The sequence below is a fragment of the Schistocerca piceifrons genome, chromosome X (assembly GCF_021461385.2).
Source record: "Schistocerca piceifrons isolate TAMUIC-IGC-003096 chromosome X, iqSchPice1.1, whole genome shotgun sequence".
Classification (NCBI taxonomy): Eukaryota; Metazoa; Arthropoda; class Insecta; order Orthoptera; family Acrididae; genus Schistocerca; species Schistocerca piceifrons.
Window position 1 is genome coordinate 807,687,440 of NC_060149.1, and position 21,953 is coordinate 807,709,392.

At 44.2% G+C, this 21,953-nt stretch overlaps 1 protein-coding gene across 1 annotated transcript; it reads left to right on the top strand.

The window, feature by feature from the left end:
• Positions 1-244: 244 nt before the first annotated feature.
• On the top strand, positions 245-18,783 carry LOC124722717. The gene is made up of 3 exons (XM_047247859.1): positions 245-494; positions 16,501-16,683; positions 18,004-18,783. The coding sequence occupies exons 1-3, from the start codon at positions 245-247 to the stop codon at positions 18,375-18,377; spliced, it is 807 nt and encodes a 268-aa protein (XP_047103815.1). The 3' UTR covers positions 18,378-18,783.
• Positions 18,784-21,953: the final 3,170 nt, after the last annotated feature.

The following is a 21,953-nucleotide window of genomic DNA, read 5'->3' on the forward strand; positions in this document are numbered from 1 at the left end:
CACGAGGGCTGTTGCTCCCGGATTGCCAACAGCTTTCAGCAGACTTAAACGGACACTCTCCCACCCCCCTCCGATGTGCTAGCAAAGCCTGACAGCGCTTAACTTTGGTGATCCGATAGGAACCGGTGTTACCACAGTGTCAAAGCCGTTGACAATCTAAGCTTAGTCACTTGCTAAATATTTTACCAAATTTAGTTGAGTACGATACGGGAGCATACTGTAATGCAGAGTTGAACGTTTGCAGATGTTCGTGTGGACAGCAGTAGTGACGCTGATGCTGGCTGGCGCCGGGTGGGCGCTGGAGCAGCCAGGCGCGACCGCGATGCCAGCCGTGACGGCGACCGCCGACCCCGCCAAGGCGGGCGCTGCTGCGGCGGCGCCGGCCACGGAAGACGCCTGGAGCTACGTGCAGACCTGCGCCGACCGGCCAGACGTCGCTACTTGCCTCGAGGAGAGCGCCGTGCTCGCGCTCAAGCAGCACCTCCCAGCCGGAGGTCAGTGGCGCTCTAAACTACACACCAGGAAAGGGAAGCCGTAGTTGAGAAGGTTGTAGCCTATCCCTTATTAAATATCTAGGTGCATCGTTGGGAAGCGATTTCTAGTGGAACGAGCATGTAAAGATTGTTGTAGGGAAGGCGAATGGACGACTTCGGTTAATTGCAGAATTTACGGAAAGTGTGCTTGTCAGTAAAGGATACTGTATATACACTACTGGCCGTTAAAATTTCTACACCACGAAGGTGACTTGCTACAGACGCAAAATTTAACCGACAGGAAGAAGTTGCTGTGATATGCAAATGATTAGCTTTTCAGAGCATTCACACAAGGTTGGCGCCGGTGGCGACACCTACAACGTGCTGACATGAGGAAAGTTTCCAACCGATTTCTCATACACAAACAACAGTTGACCGGCATTGCCTGATGAAACTTTGTTGTGATGCCTCGTGTAAGAAGGAGCAATGCGAACTATCACGTTTCCGACTTTGAGAAAGGTCGGATTGTAGCCTATCGCGATTGCGGTTTACCGTATTGCGACATTACTGCTCACGTTGGTCGAGATCCAATGACTGTTAGCAGAATATGGAGTCGGTGGGATCAGGAGGGTAATATGGAACGCTGTGCTGGATCCCAACGGCCTCGAATCACTAGCAGTCGAGATGACAGGCATCTTATCCGCATGGCAGTAACGGATCGTGCAGCCACGTCTCGATCCCTGAGTGAACAGATGGGGGCGTTTGCAAGACAACAACCATCTGCACGAACAGTTCGACGACGTTTGCAGCAGCATGGACCATCAGCTCGGAGACCATGGCTGCGGTTACGCTTGACGCTGCATCACAGTCAGGAGCGCCTGCGATGGTGTACTCGACGGCGAACCTGGCTGCACGAATGGCAAAACATCATTTTTTCGGATGAATCCAGGTTCTGTTTACATTATCATGACGGTCGCATCCGTGTTTGGCGACATCGCGGTGAACGCGCTTTGGAAGCGTGTATCCGTCGTTCCCATACTGGCGTATCACCCGGCGTGATGGTATGGTATGGGTGCCATTGGTTACACGCCTCGGTCACCTCTTGTTCGCATTGACGGCTCTTTGAACAGTAGACGTTACATTTCAGACGTGTTACGACCCGTGGCTCTACCCTTCATACGATCCCTGCGAAACCCTTCATTCCGGCCGGAGTGGCCGAGCGGTTAAAGGCGCTACAGTCTGGAACCGCACGACCGCTACGGTCGCAGGTTCGAATCCTGCCTCGGGCATGGATGTGTGTGATGTCCTTAGGTTAGTTAGGTTTAAGTAGTTCTAAGTTCTAGGGGCCTTATGACCACAGCAGTTGAGTCCCATAGTGCTCACGGCCATTTAGAGCCAAACCCTACATTTCAGTAGGATAATGCACGACCGCATGTTGCAGATCCTGACGGGCCTTTCTGGATACAGAAAATGTTCGACTGCTGCCCTGGCCAGCACATTCTCCAGATCTCTCACCAATTGAAAACGTCTGGTCAATGGTGGCCGAGCAACTGGCTCGTCACAATACGCCAGTCACTACTCTTGATGAACTGTGGTATCGTGTTGAAGCTGCATGAGCAGCTGTACCTGTACACGCCATCCAAGCTCTGTTTGACTCAATGCCCAGGCGTATGAAGGCCGTTATTACGACCAGAGGAGGTTGCTCTGGGTACTGATTTCTCAGGATCTATGCACCCAAATTGGGTGAAAATGTAATCACATGTCAGTTCTAATATAATATATTTGTCCAATGAATACCCGTTTATATCTGCATTTATTCTTGGTGTAGCAATTTTAAGGGCCAGTAGGGTAGCTACAGCTACATATATACTCCACAAGCCACCGTATGGTGCGTGGCAGAGGGTACCCTGTACCTCTACTGGTCTTTACTTTCCTGTCCCACCCGCAAATACAGTTAGAGGGAAACGACTGGCCACATGCTTCCGTACGAGCTCTAATCTCTCTAATATTACCTTCGTGGTCCTTAGAAGAAATGTACGTTGGCAGCAGTAGAGTCGTTCTGCAGTCAGCCTCAAATGCCGGTTCTCTAAATTTTCTCAGTATTGCTACTCGAAAAGAACGTCGCCTTCAGTCCAGTGATTCCCATTTGAATTCCCGAAGCATCTGCGTAATACTTATGTGTTCCTCGAACCTACCGGTAACAAATCTAGCAACCAGCGTCTGAACTGCATCGATGTCTTCCTTTAATCCCACCCGGTGCGGATCCCAAGCACTCGAGTAGTACTCAACAATGGGTCGCACTAATGTCCTACATGTGATCCTTTCTACAGACGTTCCAAAAATTATCCCAATAAGCCGAAGCTGACCGTTCGCCTTCTCTACTACAATCCATACATGCTCATTCCATCTCATACTGCTTTGCAACGTTACGCCTAGACATTTAATCGACGTGACTGTGTCAAGCGGCACACTACTACTGCTGTACTCGAACATTACGGGTTTAATTTTCATACTCATATGCGTTAACTTACATTTTTATACATTTAAAGCTACTTGCCGTTCACCGCACCAACTAGAAATTTTATCCTAATGCATGATATTATGTAGAAGTATGCTTTTAAAAGCATTGTTCCGGTTTAAGGCCCTTGTAACTTTATATCTATTTAGGCGCAAGCCTTCAGTTCCTTGTTTCCCCCTCGAACTCATACATTTCGTAACAAAATGACTCGAGAATACTGTTTCATTTTTGCTTGGCTTGCAGATATGGACTGACAATTTCTCCTTGTCACTGGAACAAATGTAGAATAAGTCACACATTGCTAGCGCGAAGGGAACTGTGTCCTCATTCTATCTATGCAGAAATACCTCACAAAAAAGACTGATAAACTCACTCAACTGCAAGATATACGATCATAACTAAATGCAGTCTACACGCTTATTTTCGTGACTGTCTCTCTTAATTCACTTCCCAGGTTTCCTTGGACGAAAGCCAGTTGGATCATCAGATAATATGACTGCCTAGTAAGAACACGCAGAGAGCAAAGCCATGTTGTTAGAGGCAGTAACTTAGCGGTTCTCAGACATCATAGTTATCTGAAATGTTTACCTGACAACTGTTAGACAATAAAATAACCAGAAGTAGAGATACAGTCGAAAATTCCCATGCTTCAATGTGTAGGAGCGCTCAGAAGTTACTAGGCTAGTAGGAAAACATGTGCATGGTCTTCATCTTTTTGTTAATTCGAAATGAATGTTTTGTGGGTTCATCACTACAGTGTACGTAATAGTACTAGCCAAAAACAGAGTGTGTAAAAGGTTTTGTGAGCCAAATAAACATAAAAAGACTTATTTTGATAGTAACTGCCTTAACAAAGCCATATTTTTGAATCAGAATTTCCCATTTTTTCTGGGGAGTTGAGAGGTCCTTCTCGTACTAGTACACTGTTATAGACTTTCGAAATAGGGGATGACAAAGCAGCTTGTCACATGTTTCTGGAGCTGTCTTGTGTGGACGATGCCCGGTAATTAAGCACAGTGTCACGCTTACAGCTCTTTAACTTTGATTGCCTCACTTTACTGGACAGCCTCTCCATAATGAATCAAATATCATAGTGTTCTCTTCGACCTATTTCAGCGGAAATAAGCAGCGCAGCGAAGAGATACAGACGATGTAGCTGATGCCACCAGTCTCGCTGTTTGGACAGGAACCAGACCGTGAAGCAACCGGATTGGTGGTAACCGTTTCGTTTGAGAGATCTTAACGTAACGAAACCTAGGATGTTAATGATATCGTTAAATCGACCCGACAGCATTGTAGTTAGCTCTGCTTGAAACAACACCGCTCGACACCACTGTGGAATTTTGAAGCAACAAGTCGTAGAAGGAGTAGTTTGTGACGTAAGATTGTCTCAGCACACGACTGCCAAATAATACCATTACGTTCACGTTTCTTAGAAAACAAAAGCTAGAAAAAGTTTACAGCTTAACATAATTTTGTCTGCTACCGTACAGCACTCCCATGTGTCGTCATGGGATACTGCACATACGGTTACAAAGTCTATGATGGAACAATGCTTGTGCTCTGTTGATGAAGGTTTGAAGTTCTAACCAGCCGATAACATCGCCGTCGGCTTGCGGTTGCAAGTAGTGGAGATGAATGGCAGACGTTGCGCCAAGGACTCATTTCAAACGCCGCTAGACTCGTCACGACAGGACATTTACGCGTCTCTAACGTAGGCAGCTGCACTACTACTATCTACAGAGTGCAACTGATGTCATAGTCTCAGTTTACTAGCCACCACGATGGCGAAGAAGTCGGTCGGCTGGTTTGTGGGAAAACTGGGTCACGAGTGGAAGAGGGCGAAAACTTTGCCTCAGCGAGGTCCACATTCACGTGAAAGTTTGCATAACGTGAAAGTGCAGCCACAGGTGTTTTCTTTTTACTATTATTTGTCCAGGGGCCTCACACCCTCGTTTTGGAGGAGCGACTCCTCTCCTCCGAGAGAAAGAGCGCCAGTGTTTGTCAACCTCAGAGGAACGATAACCGGTTGTGTGGCTAGCAGGCTTTTTTGCTCGCTGTCGGTGGCGCGCAGCCAGTACTGCTCAGCCCGTCTTCTCAACCAGTTCTTCCGGTGTGCGCAACCACCTAAACTCGTCTCGCCGACTGTTTTCACTCCCGTATGCAACTTTTTCCGTGGAAAATATTTCTGTATGCATTTTTTAAACTGGTATTCAACAGGACAAATCTCTTCTCTTAAAACTTGCCTAGAATCTTACCTTTTTTAAAAATTAAGTTAACTGGAATTCATGTTGCCGATTATTTGCCGTTGCAGAGTGGTCGATAATTTCTCAGCTGTCTATACCTTTACGAATAATGCTTTATCCCTGACTGTTGAAGTTCCGATCTTCAGCAGATCATTGTGAAGAAATGGGTCAAAGCATTTCAGGGACATGGTTCGGTGTAATCTGTCCGTTTAGTCCATATAGGGTTCATACGGCAACATAGAGTTAGTCTCTTCACACTCGCTAGCACAATGGACTCGCTTTCGGGAGGACGACGGTTCAAACCCGCGTCCGGCCATCCAAATTTAGGTTTTCCGTTCAAAAAATGGTTCAAATGGCTCTGAGCACTATGGGACGTAACATCTACGGTCATCAGTCCCCTAGAACTTAGAACTACTTAAACCTAACTAACCTAAGGACATCACACAACACCCAGTCATCACGAGGCAGAGAAAATCCCTGACCCCGCCGGGAATCGAGCCGGGAACCCGGGCGCGGGAAGCGAGAACGCTACCGCACGACCACGAGCTGCGGACAAGGTTTTCCGTGATTTCCCTAAATCGCTCCAGGCAAATACGGGGATGGTCCCTGTGAAACGGCACGGCCAATTACCTTCCACATCTTTGACACAATCCGAGCTTGTCATCCGTCTCTAATGACCTCGATGTCGACGGGACGCTAAATCCAATCTACCTTTTCCTTCTCACTCGCTCCATACACGAATGAGATAGAAAGGAAACATCGAAGAATATCGTACAAATAGCGCTTTGCCACTGGCTGTAATGAACGACAATCTTATATTCCACAGTGGATGCAAATTGGAAATTTGTGGTAAGGTCTTATGGGGCCAAACTGCTGAGATCATCGGTCCCTAAGCCTTAACTCTACTTAATCGAGCTTAAACTAACTTATGCTATGGACAACACACACACCCATGCCCGAGGGGGACTCGAACCTCCGACGTGGGGAGCCGCACGGACCGTGACAAGACGTCTCAGATCGCGCGGCTACAGAGGATGCCTAATGTACGACCTAGCCGTGGTATTCGTCAATGCATTGAACTGACCTGGTCGGGAAGGAGCTTCATTAACACAATATTTCACTACCGTAAGATGGTAAACAGAACTGTCACTATTTCATAAAAATCATAACAGTAAAACCATCACAAAGAGACGATATCTATATCAGTTTCGTCATCTTATGTCCTTCTTCATCTTACAAGGGAAGCAGCACGACTGGAGCGGCTAAAACCGAATAAAAATGATTTTAAAATGCAGAGATGTTTCTGTTACATCAGACGTCAAAGACATTTAGCTGTAAAACTCTGCATTTTTTGTACAATCGATGACTGAAGGTTAACAATCTCAAGACTACAGAAGCCCATGTTGCCGAAGAAACAACAATATCGTTTAACAGACATGTATGGCCAGCGGCTTGACAACAGCCATAAATGGGGTGGTATTTGGCAAGAAGCTAAAAATATGTTTGAAATATGCCAGTTAAGACACGCAGCACTTAAAGAGTCATACTTTCCAGCAAAAAAAAAGGAAGTTTCTATGTTATACGTTCCCCCCTTACTCGTCACGGTAGTACCAATGTGGAGAGTCAATGAAATTTTTAAAACACACCTTAATGGAACAGGTTGAACACTCGAGAAAGGCGACGTGTGGACATACTACTTATTTTTTGGTGGCTTCGCACTGTAGTAGTCCAATATCGAAAGCCAGGTCTGTGCCACGAACTGTTGTATTCCGCTATTTTTTTTTAATCATTTCATTGAAATTCCACCTTTTGGCGTACTTTTGCCATACTAAAGTGAACCAAATGTCTTAGCTAGAAGCGCGAGAAATAACTATTACTAATGGATGTAGCAAACCTTGGATTCTCTAGTTTCCATACCTGAGATTACTATTTAATTTCAAACAATTAAATATGGATTTATTTCCGTAACATATATTAACAAGTTTGTGTATATCGTACAATAAAAATTTCAATCCAGTTTCACTGGACTTCTTTCTCTAGGGACACATTAAGACTGTAGCTTAGCGAACATTCGAGGTCTTAAAGAAATATCTGTTTTTTTTAGACTGTAATTGTGTCTCAAGAACCGCAGCTTACTGTATTTTACTGGTTCCGTAGAATCAAAAACATGGCACAATGTGTGCAGCAGAGTATACGGGAGACATTCTGAACATTTTTCAGAAACCTACAGTAGGAGAATCGCGCAGTTACGGATTGCTGTTTGAAATACGTCCGTCCCACTACATTTTGAGTACATAAAATTTTGTAATTAAAAGAAGACTTTCATAATGTATATTCCCTAATTTCACGGGTTATACGAATCAGAAACAACAAGGAAGTTAGGCTGCTTTACTAAAGATTCAGAATACTTTTTCCAGGCAGCGTTGTAAATGTTAAAGGCGTAGGACTTGGAGTGCTTCGATAAGACGCTACAGTCAGAAAACTAGTCGAGAACAGATTAAACAAAATGACGGTTTTTGTCAAAGCCATCAGTCTAACGTACCAGTAACTCAATAATATTCTTTATAGTTAAAATATCTAGAGGAATATTCCAGCAGCAGGCTTTACGCTATTTTATACAGTTGTAATGGTGGCTATCCGGTATATTTCTATAGGCCTCACCCAAGCAAACTGCAACAAGTGTAATTTGTAGCACTCTCTGGACATTCGATGTCACGGTCTGATAAATGGTAAAACAGCATGTTTAGGTTAATGGCTGTTACTACGCGACAGGGTGCATCTACGAAAGTAGGTATCGAGGAAACTTAGATGTAAAACACAACTAGTACTTTGGTGTCGATGAGCAGCATATCGCCATCTGAGCAACACCTAACTCTGTTCCGTGTTAATGGACTACCGGTGTTCTTTTTCCGCCGGTGCACCGAGTTGTAAGTGCAGCTTGCGAGCAGTTTCCTGTTACGGAAGGCAGTCCCTCCCAGTACGGCACGTCGGCCACGGAAGTGCTCCTGAGAGCGCCTTCTAGATTACAGGGACAGTCAAAGAGGTTAGCTTTCTTCTTCGTGTTGACACGCAGACTCTTCCGACTTCACACGTTGTAAGTACGTGTCCTTCCGACTCATAACCATGTCACTGTGCACCGTGTGTAGCGAGAATGACTCGCTTCTCTCTGAACAGCAGCCCACGGGGACAATGCGTCAGCGTAAAATGTTCGTGAAACGTGGCAACTTGTGCTGTTTTTCTGCAGGCTATTCGCCTGTGCGCCTACAGCGTAATGGCGTGTATTCTGTTTCATTCAAAGTCTGTTGTTGCCATAAACATTTTATGCCTGTGTAATGAGCCTCGTAGTGGTGGTGCCATAAGAAAAACTTTTCCAACTTTATAGCATGAATGAAAGGGGAAAACCTACCGCTTTACTGTAGAGACGAAAGTCTCACTGCGAAATGAATCGTTTATAAGCTGACTATAATTCCTCTTACAAAAATGTGTACAGCAATTAAGTTTAAAATGAGGTGACAGAATGTTTAAGACAATAGACTCACGTTCGAAAGAGACGGGCTGGAAATCACCACCCGGTCATCCATATTTAGGTTTTCCATGCTTTTCCTAAATTACTTGAGATAAATGGTAGGATGGTTCCTTTGCAATGGACGCGACGGATATCTTGCACCAAATATTTGACTTCATGATAACTTTAGAATGCGATAACCATACAGCGGATAATGTGGAGTGAGTATGTCCTTTGATTCAGAAGGGCAATAATCTGAAGGGAAACGCAGAATGTTATAGGTATGGTGCTAGATGCCTGTTGAGAATAATGACGTTACTGAAAACTGAGCATTTACAATAGTTGTTCTGTCAAATTTCATTTGCTTCGATGCAGTACAAAATTCCATACTCATACTTCCAGTTTACTGACAAAGTATAAGACAGTCACTCATTTGTTTCTCTCTCACAGTAGATCGATATTAGCACAGGGTGGCGACAATTGTACCACCTAGTCCTCCGAAGCTAAACACTTTTGAACACTAAGGATGCTGTATCAGCTGTTCTAATATGATTCCCTAAAAAATAAACCACTTCCCGAGCAACATTAAACAGGTCGAATAGCAGTTTCAAGAGCATTACGTCTAACAAGAGTATGGAGAACAGAGTACGGAGAACTGCACTATTTTGTTCTTATTCGAAGCATGTTCCTTTTGTCGACTATGTGACACGTTTCATCTACTGCTTTGAGCAAATCACGGACAAAATTTGACCATTCTCAGTCATTCGACAATTAGTTTTGCTAGTGGCACATTCAGATTTTGATTATTGGCATAGTTGCAGGCTTGCCAAGCCGCTGTCGTATAGCCGTCTATTAACGGCAGCCAAAATTTTAGCACCCTGTCGTACATCTCTTCTAGTTATTTTCTTCATCTTTCGACTTCGTTTGTAACCTGCACACAAAGCAAAAGCAGGCAACAAATCCAACATTTGGCTCTCTCTGTATATGATTCTCCTGTTTAAATTCAGCAACAAGCATTTGACGTTCTGCGCTCGCCGATCACAAATTCTAAATATTTCCTAAATTCTAAAAAAATAAAAAATAAATGATTTACCTTTGTCAGTGATAATATGAATACCATAAAAAGTGTTCTTCAGTCATGTAACTAGCATGCTCAAAATTTTAAGAAATAGGTATGAAATGATAATGTGTGTACATACGTGAATTATTCTACCCAACCTTTGAAGCGAAATCATTATAAATGGGAAACAGGCTCATCAAGTAAAGTAATTATGACCCGTCTTTAGAGGGACCGCGGCCATTCGGAGCTGACTTAGGTAGGTCATCCATGGACCACTGTAGAGGGTACGACGTACTGTTCGGCTGGTGAGCCGTGGTTGGAAATTGAATCTAAGTAATATTGGGTATTTACACGTGGCCCAGGCTTCTTCACATTTTGAGGGAATTGATTCAGATGGGATCATCCATTCAGTAAGATGGGAGCATCTGGTCTCGCAGTACGACAGCCGGCCGAGGTGGCCGTGCGGTTACAGGCGCTGTAGTCTGGAACCGCAAGACCGCTACGGTCGCAGGTACGAATCCTGCCTCGGGCATGGATGTTTGTGATGTCCTTAGGTTAGGTTTAACTAGTTCTAAGTTCTAGGGGACTAATAACCTCAGCAGTTGAGTCCCATAGTGCTCAGAGCCATTTGAACTTCGCAGTACGACAATACCTGGGTTGATGGTGTATTGCGTAGGCTTTGAGTCAAAAGCAGAAAACAACAAGTGTAGTCCAGCAGTGACTGGACACTCCGTTATGTAAGGATTTTACGTTTGCAATTTACGTGCAACCTCTTTCTTATTTCTGGCCTGCGCTCCTCCCCTCATGTTGCAGAGGGCAATATCCGCTAGGCGATAGACTTTATCGTAAGACATTGTGGACGGAAATACCAGTAGCCGTTTACATACTTTGTTTAAAGAATTGTCGTCTAATATCTTGCACAGACATGGAAAATAGCTTGTAACTAAGCGCTGTGTGTTCCTTATTTGGAATAGAGATAATTCAGAAATAAATTAGAATGAAAAAAATTATATTTGTCTGTAGCCAGCAGGTAGTAAGATGTGTAGGATAAAAATGTCATACAGTTTCTATCGGAAATGAAATGAATTGGAATAATGCGGTATTCTACTGCGTGATACTCAACGTATTCCCCGAGGGGTCTGTTGCTCAATTGACTGTGAATACTTCTTTGATATCCTCGCGATGCAGATTGAGAGAATAGAAGAGCTTCCACGATCTGTTGTATCTGTCGTTTATCAAATACGAGTCAGCGTCGCACCAGTTAGTCAAAGATTTAGAATTTTTTAAGTGACTGTGCAGGAATTCCGTGTTTGTAATGCAGGGGCCCCGAGCTGAGATGAGATAGGTGACGATGAGAAGATGGCGCAGCGGGCGCGCGGCTGATTCATGTGGGAGCCGCGACTGAGGGCCGTGACCCAGAGAACACGCACCCCGACCGTTACCCGCCAGCCACTCTCCCACAGGCGGGACACCATCACGAGCATTGCGCGCTACGCTCTTCCCCGCTCTCCGCTGCCCAGTCGATAGCGGGAAGTTAGGGCCGTAAATCTTGATCAGCAAGCAATGGATCTGGGTGTGTGGGTGTCACGAGGAGGTATCTAGCCTAATCTCTTCAGTACTTGGCCCAAAACATTCTGTAACACAGTCGTAACAAGGCATATTGCAAGCTGTAGCACATTTAGTCTGTGTTGGTATGAGACATGACTATTATTTGTGATCCAACTGATCGACGGTTTGTCCGCATCACCATTCGACACCGTCGAGCTACTACAATGAGGTGACAAAGGCCATGGGATAGCGAAATGCATACATAAAGATGGCGGCATTATCGCGTACGTAAGGTGTAAAAGGGCAGTGCATTGGCGGTGCTGTTATTTGTACTCAGGTGATACACCGAAAAGGATTCCGATGTATCATGGCCGCAAGACCGAAATTAACAGACAGAACGCAGAATGGAAGTTAGAATTAGAGGCATGGGACATTCCATTTCGGAAGACGGTCGGGAATTCAGTATTCAGAGATCCACAGTGTCGAGAGTGGACCGAGAATACCACATTACCTCTCCACGGACAACGCAGTGGCCGACGGCATTCACTCAACGACCGAGGCAGCGTTTGCATAGAGTTGTCAGTGCTAACAGAGAAGCAACAACGCGTGAAATAACCGCAGAAATCAGTGTGGGACGTATTCGAACGTATGCGCTAGGAAGGTGAGGGGAAATCTGGCGTTAATGGGTTATGGCAGCAGACAACTGACGCGAGTGCCTTTGTAAACAGCACGACACCTCCTATAACGCCTCTCCTGGGCGCTCGTAAGCATATTGGTTGGACCGTAGGCGACTGGAAAATCGTGGTCTGGTCAGATGAGGCCTGATTTCGGTTGCGAAGAGCTGGTACTGGAGTTCAAGTGTGGCGCGGACCCCACGAAGTCATCATGGACCCAAGTTGTCAACAAGGCACTATGCGAGCTGGTGATGGCTCCATTATGCCGTGAGCTATGATTACGTGAATGGACTGGGTCCTCTAGTCCAACTGAACCGATCATTGACTGTAAATGGTTATGTTCGGCTGCTTGGAGACCATTTGCAGTGGATAACAGTGCGCCATGTCACCAGGCCATGACTGTTCGCGATTGGTGTGAAGAAGATTCTGGACAGTTCTGAATTGGCCACCCAGAGCGCCCAATATGAATCCTATCGAATATTTACGGGACGTAATCGAGAGGTCAGTTCGTGCACAAAAATCCGCAAAAAAAAAAAAAAAAAAAATTAAAATGTGTGTGAAATCTTATGGGACTTAACTGCTAAGATCATCAGTCCCCTTACACACTATTTAACCTAAATTATCCTTAGGACAAACACACACACCCATGCCCGAGGGATGACTCGAACCTCCGCTGGGATCAGCCGCACAGTCCATGACAACAGCGCCTCAGACAGCTCGGCTAATTCCGCGCGGCTCAAAGATCCACCACGGCAACACTTTCGTAATTATGGATGGCTATAGAGCCTACAAGGCTCAATATTTCTGCGGGTACCTTCCAACGATTTGTTGAGTCCATGCGACGTCTGGTTGCTTTACGACGCTGGGAGAATGACGGTAGGACATGATATTAGGAATATCCATAACTTTTGTCACCTCAGTGTATTTTTCTGACGCATGCTGGTCAACAGAGATTAATTGAAGCTTTTGAAAATTCCATTGTGTAACTCATTTAGCAGTTTACCAGGTCACACCAGATTTGTACATAAAGGTATATCGAACAGCATCATTCTGTTTACAGATAACTGTCGGAATTTTTCAAATGGTTCAAATGGCTCTGAGCACTATGGGACTCAACTTCTGAGGTCATAAGTCCCCTAGAACTTAGAACTAGTTAAACCTAACTAACCTAAGGACATCACACACATCCATGCCCGAGGCAGGATTCGAACCTGCGACCGTAGCGGTCTCGCGGTTCCAGACTGCAGCGCCTAGAACCGCTCGGCCACTTCGGCCGGCGTCGGAATTGTTCTGCCTGAGAAAAGCGGCGCAAATATTCCCATTTCATACTTGATATTACATTCTGTGATTTCCCTCAGTGACATAACGCAAGTGAGTGAACAATTCCGGGACATGGGCATCGCTAGAAAATATCAGGTGGTAGATACTTCGTCTATGCTGAGCACGGACCTGATGATGTACGTGGTAGCAATGCAGGCTGTCTGGCAGACAAAAGGAGCGCAACACCGAACACGCGTGCTGTGTCCGGCTTGGAACGTTGTCTGGCAGGCGCTCCTGGCCGCACGCATTCGAGGACGGCCGCTGCTGACAATGGGGCCACGCACAGCTTCTCATTATGGACACACCCCGTTATTTGCATACCGGACTCTTACATCCGGACCTGTGACATGTATTTCCTCGCGAGCTAATGCAGTGCGGAAAGCGACTGAATGACAGAAGTGTTTAGGGAAGGGTACATCAAGTTCCTTTTTGGGGGTTCGCTTAAGAGTTTAGAAATTTGAAGATGTACCGTATAAAATGAACGACACTCTAATAAATCGTGCAGTCTTATATCTTTCCTTTAACTCGACCCGTGCAGATACCATTATTAACAACCGCGATACTTACTACCAAGGTGAGGCTTGCCAAAACTGAATAACTCCATGGCACGATCTGTCTTCTTGCAGTACCCATAGACATGCAACGTGCATATACATTTCATCCTTTTCTTTTGCTTAAAGTCAATTTTTTATTGTTAATGACTTCACGTACGTTTTACAGTAACATTCTATGCGACTGGATTTGTGATACCCCGTCGGAAAGGGCACAGTTCGTAGTAGTTCCTGGAAAGTCCTCGAGTAAAATAGAGATAATATCTGGCGTTCCTCAAGGAAGTATTATAGGCCGTCTGCTGTTCTTGATCCTCACAAAATATTTAGGAGACTATCTGAGTAGTCTTCTTAGATTGTATGCAGATGATGCTGTCATTTACAGTCTTATAAAGCCATCAGGTGATCAAAGCAAATTGCAAAACGATTTAGACAAGATTTCTGTATTGTGCAAAAAATGGAAATTGACTCTAAATAATGAAAAGTGTGAAGTCATCCAAATGATTACTAAAAGGAATCCGCCAAATTTCTACTACACAATAAATCGCACAAACGTAAAGGCTATAAATTCAACTAATTAGTGATTACAATCACGAATAACTTCAACTGGAAAGATAACACAGAAAATGTTGCGGGTAAAGCAAGTCAAAGACTGCGTCTTATTGGTAGCCCGCTTAGAAAGTGCAACGGGCCTACTAAAGGGACTGCCGCGCGGGATTAGACGAGCGGTCTCAGGCGCTGCAGTCATGGATTGTGCGGCTGGTCCTGGCGGAGGTTCGAGTCCTCCCTTGGGCATGGGTGTGTGTGTTTCTCCTAGGGATAATTTAGGTTAAGTAGTGTGTAAGCTTAGGGATTGATGACCTTAGCAGTTGAGTCCCATAAGATTTCACACACATTTGAACATTTTTTTACTAAAGGGACTGCTTGCAGTATGCTTGTCCGCCCTATTCTGGAGTACTGCTACGCAGTCTGGGACCCCGTCAGATAGGATGGAACGGAGAACACTGCCGAAGTTCAAAGAAGGGCAGCTCATTTTGTACTGTCGTGAAATAGGGGAGAGAATCCCACGGAAATGATGCGCAAATAGCAGTGGGCAACCATTAAAACAGAGACGTTTTTCGATGCGTCAAGATCTCATTTAAATTTCAATCATCAACTTTCTTCTCAGAGAGTGAAAATATTTTTTTGGTGCGTACCTACTTATGGAGGAATGATCATTATAATAAAACAAGAGAAATCAGAGCTTCACTGAAATATTTAAACGTACATTTTTCCCGCGCATTATTCGAGAGTGGAACAGTAGAGACAGCTTGAAGGTGGTTCGCTGAAACCTCTGCCAGGTACTTAATTGTGAATTGCAGAGTAATTGTGTAGATGTAGAATATCAGCTCCAGAATTACTTGCGAATTACGAAGATTGTGTTGGAGTATGTAACGGAGTCTCACTCGATTTGTTACTCATCGCTTAGACGTATCGTGTCCTGCGACTATTGGACTATAACCCGTAGAAAATCAGTGCTCGATTTCCACTGAATCTAACTCTAAGACATATGTATTTGGATATTACTTTGGTACGTCACTGCTTTACAAACATCGTTGTAATTCATTCGGCTGTTGGCGAATATATGAAAACACTTCAGCAACTAAAGTATAAAAACTGGTTTCACTCTTCATAAAGTGAAGCCAAAGTCTACTGTTATCAATTCATGATACGAAGTGATAAGAAGGAGAGACGAGAACAGGAGTTCAAGAGGAATATAAATGCTTTTTTCCATCTTTCTTGTAAAGAGAGCAACAGGTGGCGAACAGTTGCGCAAGTATTGTGTCACTCTTGACGGATAAATTAATGCAGGAAACACATGACAGAATCTTTAAACTAAGCTATCCACAATATCTTGGTGTCATGAAAGTTAATTCCACGATTGTCAATGTCTGTTGTGAAAGAATAAACTTTCTCTTTAAACATAGGAGTGAGTCTAAAAACAATCCACCGTTTACCCGTGACACTACGTTAAATGACAATCCAAATATGAAAGCCTTTTTCAGTAAACATTTTAGTACAGACTACCGTCACTCACACAGAGAATTTAGGAATTTCGGAATTTAGGAATTTCGTGCATCGTGTAATAGGTATCCATTCAAACGAATCTGATTTTCATGTCATCAGTTCTATCGATCATATGTAATACAATATTTGCGATTGATGTCTTACCATAAAATGCCAATTGAGCCATCTAGTTTTAAACAACGCTGATCTCGCTGCGTGAGAATGTGAAACACATTTATACGCTTTCCACAGCATCGTATTTTATACAGACTGTCCGTCAATCATCGTCAATCATCAAGTACTGTATGTTCATTATTATTCTGTTTTTCTTCTCCGGAGATGAGAATAATACATACCATATAGGTTGCTATAAAGCTCCTGTTTTCATTTTTCGTAAATAAAGGAACAACTCAATGTGCTTCTATCAGAAGCACGAACATGGGTCAGCGTTACTCCATCTTCAGGCGCATACGTCATTTGACTGGACTATTCAAGAGACTCCTACTTTCTTTATAATAACGCCGGTGCTGGGGATGACGTGAGGTTTGTATTCAATTTCCAGGTGCCCGCAGCGAGTCAGAAGAGGAAGATGACGATGACCACGGCCTGCTGGACCTGTTGTCGCTGGGCGTGTCGAGGCTCTTCCAGGATGGCGAGGAGGAAGCTGGCCTGTCCAAGGAGGACGACGAAGAGGAGGGCAGCGAGCAAGAAGAATCCCAGGAGGCCGGCAGGCAGATCGACGAAGGTAGGCAGTGGTTTCAGTCTGTGTAGGCGCCAAGATACCAGTGTAGGATCCATTCCAACAAATGTAACTCACGAACTCGACGTTCACTGTTTCTATAACACGTTGCTTTTGTCTTATTAACCTTCTTCTGTAGAAACTATGACCCTGAAACCAATGAAAAGCGTATCATGATCCTACAAAAGGGAATATTTTATGAGCTTAATACTCCTCGGTGATGATTCTGCCCTTTTGTATATAAGAGCACCACACCGACAGAATCCCTGAAACGTTAACCATGACTCTTCCAGATCGAAGAATTTTTGCTTTGTTTGTCACACAGTGTTCAGAATGTACCATCATCAATGTAGTGTAATGATAAATACATGTTTATGTTTGATTTAGTGTTATGAAATGTTGGAGAAATTCGATAGAATATGTATGCTGCCGTCCATCACATTATCCAAGATTTTAAATCTCTTCTTCCGTCGCCTCCTGTTTCCTTCCACAACGCTTCTAAGACTATTTTTATAAGCCCCTCCTTCATTCTTAATATATGTCCAAACCAGTTTCGTTTCCTTCTTTTTATTACATCCAGCTATTGTCTTTGTTCTCCGAATCTTCTCAGTACATCTTCATTTTTCACTCTGTCTTTCTAAATTACTCTTTCCATCCTCCGCCATGTCCACATTTTAAAGGCCTCCAGCCTTGCTCTATCTTTCGTCCACAGCGTCCCTGTTTTAGGACCATACAGGAGGACGCTTCATACAAAACATTTTATTAGCCTTTTCCTTAAAGCTGTGTCCACATTCCTGCAGAAAATTCTCCTTTTCTTATAAAATACCTCTGTCACCATTGATATTCTGCTCTTCCAGACGGTTTCTATCCTGCTTCAGAGGTACTTAAAGCTTTGCACATGTTCTAATACTTCTCCATTCAGCATTATCTCTACCTTTGTATTTCCTCCCAGCGTATTACATTTGTTTCCTTCCTATTGATTTTCATTCCATAAATCTTCCCTTTAGCTCTAGTAGTCCTCATTTTAATCGTATGAAATGAAGGGCAATAATCCTTTAATGTGAAATGTATTTCGTTCTTCAGATTATTTGAGGTTAAACCTCTGTAAATGACGTACTTTGTAATGAAACTTTACCCCTTTGTAACGATCACATCAACAGTAGATTGCTCGAAAGATACCTTACTGGTAAAGAGTTGTACATTCCACAATCGTAGTATTTCGGCTACAATCGGATCGTCACTGGGATAGTCCTTACCCTTTTTCGTAAAGCAATTGAAGCTGGTGCTGAAGAAAAGCGAATAAAACCGGCCGCATTCTGTTTTCAGCCCGAGGCAAGAAGAAGAAGAAGAAGGAGGCGCTGATGAAGCTCTTCATGCTGGGCATGCTCATCAAGTCGAAGATCAGCTTGCTGATGGGCGCGCTCGGCACGATCCTGCAGCTGAAATTCCTGGGCCTGGCCGTGCTGAACCTGCTGGTTGGGCTGTTCCGGCTGTGGCTCGAGTGGCTGAACAAGAAGACGCCACAGAAGGTGATCTACTACGAGCACGCGCAGCACCAGCACCACTACGAGCACGAGCACCACTACGACGACGAGAACAAGGGCGGCTGGTCCGGGCTCTGGAGCCGCAGCATCGACGGACAGCCCGCCGACGCGCACGCCATGGCCTACTCGGCGCACCAACCCGCCTCCGGCAACTGAGCTCAGCTGCCACCACACTGCCCACGGCGCATCGGAAGGCCGAACAGATAAACCCCTAACAATCTTTACTAAACTCACGGTTATCGTATAGTTTCCCTTTAGTCGTCGCGTCACGTCACGTCACATTACCCCGTTGCTGAACACAAGACAGCACTCACCTTCCGCGTCCGAGAGAGCATCACAGATTACAATATCAGTGACAGCACTGATACATTAAGGAGAAACAGCTCCAGTACCTCAGTCTCCAACATTTACGTATCATTATAACAGTATTGCCAGTATAAAACTCCACAAATACTTCCAAAGGATTATGTTTATTTATTTATTTATTTATTTATTACATTCAGTCAAGTATTCCAAGAACGAATATTTTTAACACTTAACAACGAGCTTTAAGCTTCTTTCATTTTGTGATATATTTATGAAGCATGAGTGGAATGATTATACACTAATGTGAAAGTTAATCATTCTTATTTATTTTAATGTACAAAATAATTTATTACTTGTATGAATGCATTTTAATAAAAAAATTTGAAAATATGAATTTTCTTTCAAAAAATTTAGTTGTTGAATCCTAACAACGTTAGGCACCCCACACTATAACTTTCAACTCATTTCCCTGCTTTCAAAACTGAATTACTGTGACATCTACAGCTATAATCTGAAAAACATTATGAAGAGCATGGTTGACGGTGCTTCCTACTGTACCACATACTAAAGTTTGTTCAAATGTGTGTGAAATCTTATGGGACTTAACTGCTAAGATCATCTGTCCCTAAGCTTACACATTACTTAACGTAAATTATCCAAAGGACAAACACACACGCCCATGCCCGAGGGAGGACTCTAACCTCCGCCAGGCCCAGCCGCACAGTCCATGACTGCACCGCCTAAGACCGCTCGGCTAATACCGCGCGGCTACTAAAGTTTCTTGCTGTTTCATTCGCATATGGATTGCAGAGACTATGATGTTCAAATGCCTCTGTACGTGTTGTAGAAGGTAAAATTTTTTTCTTCCCGGTCCCTACTGGAGCGATACGTACGGGATTGTAGAATATTCCTACATTCCTAACTTAATTCTGTTCTTACTTACTTACCTTTCGTTCCGTGTGCGGCAGAGGAATCTAATCTCTTCTTCAAAAGTTGCAGCTTTAATTGCCTTGTCATTGCATAAAACTAGATCTACCACTGTGTAAGTAAATTCCATCCTCGGGCAGATGAGCATATATTCAGTCTTCCGTGTTTCCCCGCATTCACACTGTTCATCTTAACCATTTTTACTTTACATTTTACGACTCCTGATGCTTAATCTATTCAGTACTCGTTATACTGTAATTGCTGCCTTTGCATGATTTCCTTTTTGCGGTGCACGTTTGTATTTTGCAGAGAGTCCAAAATTAAAGATACGCGGCTGGTCTCTGGTCGAATTTCTAGCGGTGCTGTCAGTTGGATTACGCTCTCCCTCGATTTAAGACGATTTGGAGACGCCTCCAATACTGGTGCCGAATACTCTCTGGCTGCAAAACAGCGTCTCACTGCTGATTCCCGAAGAACTTCAGGCTGAGCTCCCCTTATTGACCCACTCAGTTTCGTACAATATTGTTTCTTGTGCGTATTTTTCTTTAAACTCATTGCTGTGTTTCTTTTTTTAAATGACAGTGCACGGTCTAGAATGATTCTCAATTATCTCTCCATTCTATTTCCAGATGTCTTGCCGCTTCTCTATTACACAGGAGGAATGCACATACACTGGTCCACAGAAGATTTTTTGCAGTAACCAAAGTAGAGCGTCGTTATAGATTTCAATACTCTGAACACGAATATCATGATTAAAACTGTCTCCTAACTCATTCTCGCCGAATGAATGGGGACTTTACGTTTCAAGTAAACTGCTACCATGAACTATAAGATACATATATTAATTGAACGTACCTCATTTATTCGCACCATTTCTTTACCTTACTCTTTTGGGTGCTGTCTGGAGCATTCCTCTGTAGCATCCAGCAGAAATCAGCCAACATAGCAGTAGTCCATAGTCCTGTGTACCACTATTTCCATGAGAGAATGTCCTGGTGAAACCACTCACCATGCCCGTCACCGAATGCACCACAGATCTCTACGAAAACATTAAGATTTGAGTAAAGGAAGGGCATCTTCACCATATAAGCATGAAAGAATTCGTCTACAAGGTCCCTGTAATTTTCGGTTCTCTTATTTCCCAAGAACAATGTTCTCAAGCTATGAAAGCGATTCCATGCATACAGCTGATCAGCGGTTAGAGTTGACTCTGTATGTGCCCCCTAACAGCTGGTATATCTGTGGACCAATGAATATCCCCATTGTTGTCTTCTCTGTACTGAGTCATGGCAACTTCTAACACAAAAACTGAAATGCTCTTCATTCCTGTGCACTGCCTTAAAAAATGCTGTCATGAGTTCCAACTTAATGTGCAATGATGGGAGAACAATTTCGTTTGCATTCACTAGAGGTTCTTCGACAGTATTTTTTGACACAGGCATCAGAGCTGTTCGAGCAGTCCATTCCATCCTTGTATAGTTGTTTTTCTCTTGAGCGATCGTTCCACTCATACAGGTAGCACTTAGTGTCACCCCCTCGAAAATCCAACAAATCGCAAAGACTTTGGAAACTCCACATACCATCCATTCACGCTTGTTGTAATTAACACAGCTTACAACGGATTTCAACATAATCTAAATTTCTTTAGACAAGGCAGCGTATGCGACAGGGATGGATGGCCTTTCGATACTATTGTGCAACAGTACTGCCTTCAGGGTTGTTTTTGAGCTGTCTATGAAGAGTCCCCACTCATCTGGTTTCTATGTAACGTACAGGTACTCCAACAAACCGTCAACGCACTGCAGAATGTAATGTAGCCTTCAGTACTGAAATGACACTCGAGCTTTTCTGAGTCTCCCGAAACATACACTCCTGGAAATTGAAATAAGAACACCGTGAATTCATTGTCCCAGGAAGGGGAAACTTTATTGACACATTCCTGGGGTCAGATACATCACATGATCACACTGACAGAACCACAGGCACATAGACACAGGCAACAGAGCATGCACAATGTCGGCACTAGTACACTGTATATCCACCTTTCGCAGCAATGCAGGCTGCTATTCTCCCATGGAGACGATCGTAGAGATGCTGGATGTAGTCCTGTGGAACGGCTTGCCATGCCATTTCCACCTGGCGCCTCAGTTGGACCAGCGTTCGTGCTGGACGTGCAGACCGCGTAAGACGACGCTTCATCCAGTCCCAAACATGCTCAATGGGGGACAGATCCGGAGATCTTGCTGGCCAGGGTAGTTGACTTACACCTTCTAGAGCACGTTGGGTGGCACGGGATATATGCGGACGTGCATTGTCCTGTTGGAACAGCAAGTTCCCTTGCCTGTCTAGGAATGGTAGAACGATGGGTTCGATGACGGTTTGGATGTACCGTGCACTATTCAGTGTCCCCTCGACGATCACCAGTGGTGTACGGCCAGTGTAGGAGATCGCTCCCCACACCATGATGCCGGGTGTTGGCCCTGTGTGCCTTGGTCGTAT

Coding starts and splice junctions, on each gene's coding strand:
- LOC124722717 (XM_047247859.1), top strand. CDS start 245: ATGTTCGTGTGGACAGCAGTAGTGACGCTGATGCTGGCTGGCGCCGGG. Junction 495..16,500: donor GCAGCACCTCCCAGCCGGAG/GTCAGTGGCGCT, acceptor TTCAATTTCCAG/GTGCCCGCAGCGAGTCAGAA. Junction 16,684..18,003: donor CGGCAGGCAGATCGACGAAG/GTAGGCAGTGGT, acceptor TTCTGTTTTCAG/CCCGAGGCAAGAAGAAGAAG.